At 36.9% G+C, this 10,774-nt stretch overlaps 1 protein-coding gene and 1 pseudogene across 2 annotated transcripts in view; both read right to left on the minus strand.

Moving 5' to 3' along the window:
- LOC107741277 (acetyl-CoA carboxylase 2-like) overlaps positions 1–6,405 on the minus strand; it is a 24,252-nt pseudogene extending 17,847 nt beyond the window's left edge.
- The window catches only part of LOC107741245 (iporin-like), a 29,530-nt gene continuing 24,114 nt past the window's right edge, over positions 5,359–10,774 (minus strand). For both annotated transcript variants that reach the window (XM_016553929.1, XM_016553928.1), the window contains 4 exons: positions 9,764–9,810; positions 8,505–9,582; positions 7,817–7,993; positions 5,359–7,207 (listed from right to left, as the gene is read on the minus strand). In XM_016553929.1, coding sequence (XP_016409415.1) covers positions 7,024–7,207; positions 7,817–7,993; positions 8,505–9,582; positions 9,764–9,810 — 1,486 coding nt within the window. In that variant the 3' untranslated portion in view covers positions 5,359–7,023. The remainder of the gene's footprint in view (positions 7,208–7,816; positions 7,994–8,504; positions 9,583–9,763; positions 9,811–10,774) is intronic.

Raw genomic sequence — 10,774 nt, forward strand, 5'->3', positions numbered from 1 at the left:
TATTATTGACACACTATTTTCCTAATTAATGCTGTACAGTTGCTTTGACACAATCTGTATTGTTAAAAGCGCTATATAAATAAAGGTGACTTGACTTGACACAGGGAGCCGCGTCTCTGACAGCGCACCATTACAGAACTGAGATCACTTTTCTTTTCGTGCTTAAACGGCCAAATACACACAAAATTAAGTCAAACTGCCCATTTTGGCGAATGTCCTTGTAAGCACAGTCTTAACGAAGTGAAGTAAAAAAAAAAAAACTGAGAAAATCTGATGTGTGTGTCAGAACTGTGCATTTGGTCTGAAAGTGAAAGCAGCTTGCTCTCTGTGTTATTAATATTAAAGAACAAAAGAAAAATCACTCTGATCAAATTTGCTCTTGACTGAATAACTTCATCTTTAATTAGGATTAATTTATAAATATGTAGTAAAACTTGAGATAAATACTGCTGGTTATAGCACTTGCATAGCATTGCTCTCTTGTTGATTTTGATTGCTTCTATTGTCCTCATTTGTAAGTCGCTTTGGATAAAAGCGACTGCTAAAGGACCAAATGTAAATGTAAAATGTAAATGTAATTTTTTATTTTGATCCTTCTCTTAAAATGGGTTAAAGACTGAAATGTAAGGTTTATTTTATATATTATTTATTTTTATTATATATATATATATATATTTGTCAAATCTAGTAAGTCACCAAAGCAAGATTCTTTGATTGTTTAAAATCAGGCCATCATTTTTAATATTAATATTATAATGTTTATGCAAACAAAAAGTGCATAGTGCTGCTAATTTTATTTATTGCTTGTTGGTTGGTTTTCAACATTAAACATTAACTTTATTCTTTTTCCTTAAATAATGTTAATAATAATAATTTCCTGAAAATATTATGTTCTTTGTGTTATCTGAATTTTTATAATCCATTGACCATTGAATTTTGACTATTTCCCTACACTCAGTTTTGGACCCCCACCACCTGTCAGACCATAATTGCGCCCCTGGGCACAAGTAGCCTAAAATAAAACACACTCTTTGAACCTAAATTCAAGGACACAGGTGATTTCCACAGACTCCGCCACTAAAACCGAATAAAATATATTCAAATACACTCAGTTTCTACAAAAACGATCTGAATAGGCTACGAGTACATTTTAATGTACACGTTGATAGGCGTTCGCTGGTACTGTAAAACTGTTCTCGTTACAAATTTACGAATTTTACAATGACTATCCGACTCATAAATAATCCTATGGCGAACGATTTTTATGACAATAATTAGGTCACGTTGTTGTTGTTGCTTTGCATTCGCACTGAGGCTTGGCTTATCAGCATTAATTAGGCCATGCTGCTTTTGCTTTGTATCTTTCCTCAAATTTAAAAATTGTTACGTTGTCTATGCTTACTACTAGGCGAAAATTACGTAACTATTTAATATTCAAAAATGTAAGCATTGACCATAGTAGGATTCATAATTTTGCTTCTCATGGCTCTGCGTGTCAATATAAACAATTATGATTGTCTTTATCCGACAAAACTTGCATAATCCTAAAAATGTTTATCACATAAATTAAAAAAAAAACTTAAATACCGTTATTTGTCAACACACCCACGTGAAGATTTTGTTGTACCTCGTCACACAGCACATCTGGGTTTCTCCTGCATGTAGGCTATGTGTGTTTTATTTTGAATACCTTATGGTTCTTTGAAAGTTTGTTTTGTCGCTCTTTATTCGTCCATGTTGCTGCGTCATCGCATGGCGTTCTTCATGCTGTACAGGACTAGTTGATATGTCTTCCTGAAAAGGGGTTCACGTCGTCGTAGTTTTTTATGTATTTATTTATTTTACATGGGCCAGTGAAACACAAGTTTAAATAATATCTCTAAAATATTTCTCCTGGTAAATTTTATTATAAACAAAATTACCATAATCCTAGCCTATTTTAAGGTTCAAAAAAAGTGCCTTAACCAAGGTTAAATGTAGCCTGAAACACCTACTGAATCCATGTGTAAGTGGGGAAACAGCGAAATGTTATAATTTGCTTCAAAACAATTTATGGATTAACAAAAACATATTCATCAGTGAAATACCATTGTAACCGTGTTGTGATTCAAGTGGCACCTGGATTTTGAAAAATTAAAGCAATCACCAAAACAAATGAGCAAACAATATAATCATCAAAAGATCACTCATTAAAACAACACTTATCATAAACACAAAAATTAGAAAAAAGGACAAGAGGCTCTGCATCAGTGTTCACATGAGCACATTGTTATTGATATCCATACATGATGGTAATGTTATAGGAGCACAACATGGTCACATAGGGGAAAGGAGAGCCAAGTGAGCTACAGGTATCGTACAGTATATACAGGTCAGAAATATTTGGAGGATCAAAGCAGATAGAGAGAGGGAGAGAAGATTGCACAAACATACATCACCCTCCCAACTAAAACATCCTCTCTTTCACTGGTGTTTACAGTATCTTCTAACAATCTGCATGGAAAAGTAAAACAGTTTAATTCCAGTTTTGCAAGCAACTGGAATGGCACCAACCACTTGTGACTGAGGAACCACTCTTGAATCCCACTAGCAGACAAATTGGTTCAAAAAGGCACTGGACAGCTATTTCTCTCGCAAGCTTTCTCTCTCTCTGATATTTACCAGGTGGACTTTAGTGAAAAGCAAAGCGTATTTGGAAGACCAACAGACAAACCTTAAGTGACCAAAATTGACCTAAAGCAGCAGCACTACAATCTAGATTGCGCAGCTTTTTGTGAGAGCATTTTCTTTTCAAAACACAACGTTCCATAACAGTATAATGTACATTTGAATGGTTTTCGTTATTAACTGTTAGCGTTGAAAGCTGTTAATAACAAAGCCAATAATGTCATTTTCCTTTTGAGAACATGAGAATGCAACATATTTACAATTACAAATACACAAAATAATGACTAATGCATTTTATAAACAAAAAATAATAGAAATCATAAAACTGTTTTAACAAAAACATACTTTGACAATCATCTATTGATGTCTCAATAAAGCAATTTGAAAAAATCAAATCAAAATATGATTTTATATATTACTTTAAGCAAAAGCATATCAGGTGTCATACCAAGGGCCCAAGATTATTTTAAATAAAATTGTTGATCATACTCAACTCCTGAAATAACAATATATAATACATAATACACATTCCCTTCCATAAGGCCTCACCTTGAATTAAATTTAGCACATCAAATGGTCATAACTCAATGCACAATAAGGAATCATTTTACCGTCCTTGTCTAAATGTCTTTTTTTTTTTTTGTCCTCTACTGCAAAAGCAGAGAAAATTATTTGTGGATAATATTTAAGCATTAAAATGTCTGGAGGAACACTTTCACTTGCTGGAGGAAATCATCTCATGAATTTAATTTATTTGAAGGGGAAGGGATTCGCCACCAAACCCCATTAAACTCTTTTTTTGCTCACCATCTATTCAACTACTTACATAAAACTCTATAAATCCATCCCATTCTATCTATACATCCAGCCGTTCATCTACAGACTCATCTATCTTAATAAATATAGTCCAAACAGACTCAAAAGCTCCTTGAACCAAATCAAAACAACCAAAAATCTAAACTAGACAAAACATTAGACATATCTTCCCTTTCTACTGTATATATATTGCAAGTTGTGCAAAGGTTGATATAGGAAGGAATATATCACATTTAAGGTTAAAGATGGAGCTTATTTCAACTCTTTAAATCAGTTAAGTATCAGCAAAAGCAAAACATTTGTGATGCACTCCATCACATGCAGGCAATCTTGCAGGCTGTAAATTGTCCCTTGAAATTGGTGAAAAAAGCTTGAAATGAAGGGACAGAGATTGAGGTGATAGCATTAGTGTATCGATTTACCTGTCAAAGCAGCACAGGCTGGAGAAAACAAATGCCTCTGGACAGGCTGATTTCCCTCGTCCTGTAAGGTTGGGAAAATACTTAGTCTTTTTCAACATGTTAATGAGCTTTAATTCCTGTAGACTTAAAAACCAAGGCTTCCCTTTTCAGTGATGTACTATACAGCTTCATACAGTTCTTTGCACGAACAGTGTGAGAAAGAGATGTTTACGAATGACCTCCAGTTTACGCACGACCTCTGAAGGGCACATGCACACACTGTGAGTCACAACACATGAGTTGGTTAACATCTAGATTAGATAAAATCATTCAGTATTTAATAAAGACAAGGCATATGTGCCAGTAGTGTCATCTAACAACTTCATTTGGTTTTTTAGTTATTTTTAAAAGGCTATTGACATTTATGATTACAAGCTAAGTTGCAAAACCCGATGGCCCATTGCAAACAATTTCACTACTCAGTAACTAGATCTACACTTTCTAATCACTGGTTGGCTCAGTGCTGTTCATTGAAATAAAGAGGGTGCTTTCACAACAGCAAAGTGTGATGTTTGTGTGTGTGCACTGGTGTATTGGTGTTTACATACACATGCAAGCACATAATGAATCCGTCAGACTCATCCCTTGTGCAGCAGATTTTATAGTCAGAAAAGCAGTGACCCTCCTCTTTTTCCCCAAATGCATCTCACACCTGTCTCTATCGAAGCCTACGAGTTTCAGCGCTCCTGACGGTCCTCAATCAGGGTGACGTATATGATGGGAACAAGGCCCTGGCTGTCGCCCAGAGCACACAGCAGCCAATCAGAGTCTGCCCTGCTGAGCACCTGCAGCACATCACCTTTATGGAAACTGAGCAGCCCTGGCTCTCTGGCTATATGATGGCATAACGCCTTCACTTCACTGAAAGAGACATAAAAAGAAAGAAAGAAAAAGAAAATTTTAGTTGAAAGAACTAATCAGGTAAAATAATCAGGTATGGTAGTAATATGTTTTCATTCGCAAATAATTACATTAATATGCTTAATCAATTATCGCGCTTTGCAAGGCAGCACTTGCTATTCAAACATCAAACATTTCTATTTTTTCCACAAAATTGTTGGTATTAATCTCAGAGTGCTAAACAAACAAATTCAAACTTTGATCATTTCAGCTTTTTTTATGTTGTGCAATGTATTTTTGGCTTTTGTTTATATTACACAAGAAATTTAAGATGACATTTTTTTTAAATTCCTGACCTTCTGACACCATTGATGTCATCTATAACCACCTTTTCATTACAAAGGTAGCACAGAATACAGAATGTGCACTGATGTACAGATGACACATACAATCCGTGCATAGGTAACTATAAACAACAACAATGTTGATTGAACCAAATTTCCTTTACACAATCTAAACCAAACATGAGAATGCAACATATTTACAATTACAAATACACAAAATAATGACTAATGCATTTTATAAATAGAAAATAATAGAAATCATAAAACTGTTTTAACAAAAACATACTTTGACAGTCATCTATTGATGTCTCAATAAAGCAATTTGAAAAAATCAAATCAAAATATGATTTTATATATTACTTTAAGCAAAAGCATATCAGGTGTCATACCAAGGGCCCAAGATTATTTTAAATAAAATTGTTGATCATACTCAACTCCTGAAATAACAATATATAATACATAATACACATTCCCTTCCATAAGGCCTCACCTTGAATTAAATTTAGCACATCAAATGGTCATAACTCAATGCACAATAAGGAATCATTTTACCGTCCTTGTCTAAATGTCTTTTTTTTTTTTTGTCCTCTACTGCAAAAGCAGAGAAAATTATTTGTGGATAATATTTAAGCATTAAAATGTCTGGAGGAACACTTTCACTTGCTGGAGGAAATCATCTCATGAATTTAATTTATTTGAAGGGGAAGGGATTCGCCACCAAACCCCATTAAACTCTTTTTTTGCTCACCATCTATTCAACTACTTACATAAAACTCTATAAATCCATCCCATTCTATCTATACATCCAGCCGTTCATCTACAGACTCATCTATCTTAATAAATATAGTCCAAACAGACTCAAAAGCTCCTTGAACCAAATCAAAACAACCAAAAATCTAAACTAGACAAAACATTAGACATATCTTCCCTTTCTACTGTATATATATTGCAAGTTGTGCAAAGGTTGATATAGGAAGGAATATATCACATTTAAGGTTAAAGATGGAGCTTATTTCAACTCTTTAAATCAGTTAAGTATCAGCAAAAGCAAAACATTTGTGATGCACTCCATCACATGCAGGCAATCTTGCAGGCTGTAAATTGTCCCTTGAAATTGGTGAAAAAAGCTTGAAATGAAGGGACAGAGATTGAGGTGATAGCATTAGTGTATCGATTTACCTGTCAAAGCAGCACAGGCTGGAGAAAACAAATGCCTCTGGACAGGCTGATTTCCCTCGTCCTGTAAGGTTGGGAAAATACTTAGTCTTTTTCAACATGTTAATGAGCTTTAATTCCTGTAGACTTAAAAACCAAGGCTTCCCTTTTCAGTGATGTACTATACAGCTTCATACAGTTCTTTGCACGAACAGTGTGAGAAAGAGATGTTTACGAATGACCTCCAGTTTACGCACGACCTCTGAAGGGCACATGCACACACTGTGAGTCACAACACATGAGTTGGTTAACATCTAGATTAGATAAAATCATTCAGTATTTAATAAAGACAAGGCATATGTGCCAGTAGTGTCATCTAACAACTTCATTTGGTTTTTTAGTTATTTTTAAAAGGCTATTGACATTTATGATTACAAGCTAAGTTGCAAAACCCGATGGCCCATTGCAAACAATTTCACTACTCAGTAACTAGATCTACACTTTCTAATCACTGGTTGGCTCAGTGCTGTTCATTGAAATAAAGAGGGTGCTTTCACAACAGCAAAGTGTGATGTTTGTGTGTGTGCACTGGTGTATTGGTGTTTACATACACATGCAAGCACATAATGAATCCGTCAGACTCATCCCTTGTGCAGCAGATTTTATAGTCAGAAAAGCAGTGACCCTCCTCTTTTTCCCCAAATGCATCTCACACCTGTCTCTATCGAAGCCTACGAGTTTCAGCGCTCCTGACGGTCCTCAATCAGGGTGACGTATATGATGGGAACAAGGCCCTGGCTGTCGCCCAGAGCACACAGCAGCCAATCAGAGTCTGCCCTGCTGAGCACCTGCAGCACATCACCTTTATGGAAACTGAGCAGCCCTGGCTCTCTGGCTATATGATGGCATAACGCCTTCACTTCACTGAAAGAGACATAAAAAGAAAGAAAGAAAAAGAAAATTTTAGTTGAAAGAATTAATCAGGTAAAATAATCAGGTATGGTAGTAATATGTTTTCATTCGCAAATAATTACATTAATATGCTTAATCAATTATCGCGCTTTGCAAGGCAGCACTTGCTATTCAAACATCAAACATTTCTATTTTTTCCACAAAATTGTTGGTATTAATCTCAGAGTGCTAAACAAACAAATTCAAACTTTGATCATTTCAGCTTTTTTTATGTTGTGCAATGTATTTTTGGCTTTTGTTTATATTACACAAGAAATTTAAGATGACATTTTTTTTAAATTCCTGACCTTCTGACACCATTGATGTCATCTATAACCACCTTTTCATTACAAAGGTAGCACAGAATACAGAATGTGCACTGATGTACAGATGACACATACAATCCGTGCATAGGTAACTATAAACAACAACAATGTTGATTGAACCAAATTTCCTTTACACAATCTAAACCAAAGTCTAAAACCTACGCTTACTTAAAACTCTTCTGTCGTTGCCTTGCAAGCACTGGTTTTCTTCTGTAAATGCAAAACCTAGTCATTCTAACTCATCTAACAACATTACCATGGGGCTTGTCTCTGTGTTGGGGGATTCTGTGTTTGTGCTTGTTCAGTTGGGCCAAGGTGGGATTCTTGGCTTTGAGACGTGAGAGATTGTTGCTCCGTTCTTTTTCCCACTCCAACAGACTGAGCCACCAGATCCAACATGGAACGGTCGAGACTCAACCAACCAGACGGCAATCTGGGACCAATATGTAGGTAGAAAATTAGCTACAAGTTTATATTAAAAATGCATCTGTAAAAGGTGCTGCTAGCAGCTGGCAATGTGTAAAACCAACTCATTCTGAACATTAAGCAATTGAAGTTTGGAGGGGAAATTATTAAACTTGTTGAAATGGAAGAAAATGAAACTGAATTATGGACCAACTTCATTTATAGCAATATGTGTGATATGGAAAGGCCGGTTTACACCAAGATCAATAGCTATAATGTTTGAATAATTGTTCTAATTATACGAGAATAGAGAAATTGACACCACAATAATAATGACACAAAGGAACCATATCAGAGGAATCCAATCAGTCAATCAGAACCCATCTTACCTTAAAAAGATTGAGCATTCGAATTGGTAGACAACATAACTGAAGCATGCGCTTATAATAATCAGAGTGTTATCATTCATTGGTGTGGGTGTAGTTAAATATAGTTATTGTTCTTGGTGTGAAAAGGCCAAAAAAAATTCGCCAACTCACCTTTGTTTTCTGACTTGTTTCTGCTCACTCTTCTCCACCTTGCTTGCGTTTCCAGCTCCAAACAGCCGACCCCAGCGGAGAACCTGTGCCGACCCATCCTCCCCTGCTCCTGGCTGGGCCTGAACCCCTTTAAAGGCATCCTGGCAGTCTGGCTGCTTTTCCTTACTCTTCTTCAGCTCAGTGAGGACTGATTCCGGTGGACTTCCCATCCACGATGGCTTCCCCTTTGTGACTTTGGTGGGTTCTGACAATGCTGATTGGTGGAAGACACCATTGCCAATGCTATTAATATTGCTACTGCTGGTCCGACAATGTTCCACCTGTTCATCCATTGGCTGAATGGCCTCGGCCCCTTCAACCACACCTTCTCTAGGAGGTGGATGGCTTTGCCGGTGGCTCTCAACACCACCTTTCCTCCTCTTCTCCAACTTCACAAATTTTGAGCCCTCGGCGGAGTTGTCGATGTAAACCTGTGAACTTTGCATCAGCTGGTACCACCAGCCAGCTTGTCGGTTTCTCTGTTTGGCTCCATCTCCATCTCTTTCTCTCCTTTTCTCTTTCTCACAGTCTTCTCCAACTCCCTTCATCCTGCCAGCACACCACCCGCCACCATCTATCTGTCCTGCGTCACTCTTCCTCAAACACTCTTTGCCAACTCCAGCCTCCTTATCCCGTGATTCACGCTCTGCTCCCGCACTCCTCCGCCCATCACATTTCATTTTTAATGTCACTCCCTCTGTCCTAAGCCGGCTGTCTTCATCTCTCAACAAGAACCCTTCTCTCTGAGGCAGCATTCCCACTTCCTGTGCTCCAGACTCCAACGTTCCACAGCCTCGCATGAGCTGAAAGGTGGAGCAATCTGATTGGTCGAGGCCTTGGCGAGCACAGCACAGCTGTTCTTTGCGTCTCAGGTGTTCTTCCCCTTTCTGTAGCTGGTGTGGCTCAAATAGCAAGTCAATGTCAAAGGGCAACAGTGAGAGCGGCTGAAGAAGGAGCTGCAACTCTTCAAACAGTGGCTGGCATGCCCCTTGAGACAGGGGTAGGAAACCCCATGGGTGGTAGTGGGCTGCTACAATGTCTGAGGAACCATGCCAGAACAAAAAAAAAAGACACAGACGGCCACACAAAAAAATGCTAAATATTAGAATTATGCTGGCAATAGAGTATGAGAAAAATAAAAATCTTGGCAACTGCTCTTGAACAAGACACTAAAAATAAATGTTGCAGCATGAACGTAAGTGCAGAAAGCATGGTCCTACCTTCATGTGTATAAATGTGATTGAACCAGAATTCCAGAGATCGCAAGCTGAAAAACATTGAAGGTGAGTGTTGTAAAATCATGGACCCAAAACTACTGAGGTAAAATGCAAATCTGTAACATTACTGCACAATAACAGAAATAATACACTTACACCAGAGGCAGGGGTCTTCAGTATATATTTTTTCCATTATATTTGAGGTCGGTAAGATTATAATGTTTTTGAAAGAAGTCTGTTATGCTCACCAAGGCTTTTTCCCCCCAAAAGTACAGTAAAAACAGTTATGTTGTGAAATATTATTACAACATTAAAAACAGCTCTTTTCTATTTCAATATATTTTAAAATATATTTTATTCCTGTGAATAACAGCTACATTTTCAGCCATTACTCCAGTCATCAATGGCAAATGGTCTTTCAGAAAGCATTCTAATATGCTGATTTGGAGCTCAAGTAACATTTTTTTTGTTTGTTTGTTTTTTATAATCACATTTGAAAACGGTTGTGAATACGGATATGAAAATGTTGTATTTGTAATTTGTAATTAATGCAAATGTGTTTGTAAGGTCCACGCACTTGGCCCAATGAAGGTATCCAGTGGTGGATGAAGGTTTCTTGCGTGTTCGGTCTTTTCAGCGCGCAAAGTTATTCAATTTAGGTTTAACTCAAATCTGACTCCATTTTATTATCTAACCTGACTCCATTTTAGTATGACCTCGAATTTAGATTGAAAGGCAAATCGGTTGTTTGTCTGTCTTTAATTATTGCTATTATTCTGACATTTGGTTATTCTAGTTAACTCTTTACTTTATATTTACTCGTTCATTAGGAATCTATGTCACTTAGGATGCCTCACAGACTGGGCGGCATCACAAACTCGCCCAGTCTGATCCTTAGCCAGAGGTTTATGACTAATACTATTTAATGGGTCACCCATGCTTACCATTCTTTAAATAGTAGTTCTGTTTAGCCCCCTACAGTTACCCATGTACAACTTAATTAATACTCAAAAC

This window comes from Sinocyclocheilus rhinocerous, unplaced genomic scaffold, assembly GCF_001515625.1.
Source record: "Sinocyclocheilus rhinocerous isolate Xijiao unplaced genomic scaffold, SAMN03320098_v1.1 scaffold615, whole genome shotgun sequence".
Classification (NCBI taxonomy): domain Eukaryota; kingdom Metazoa; phylum Chordata; class Actinopteri; order Cypriniformes; family Cyprinidae; genus Sinocyclocheilus; species Sinocyclocheilus rhinocerous.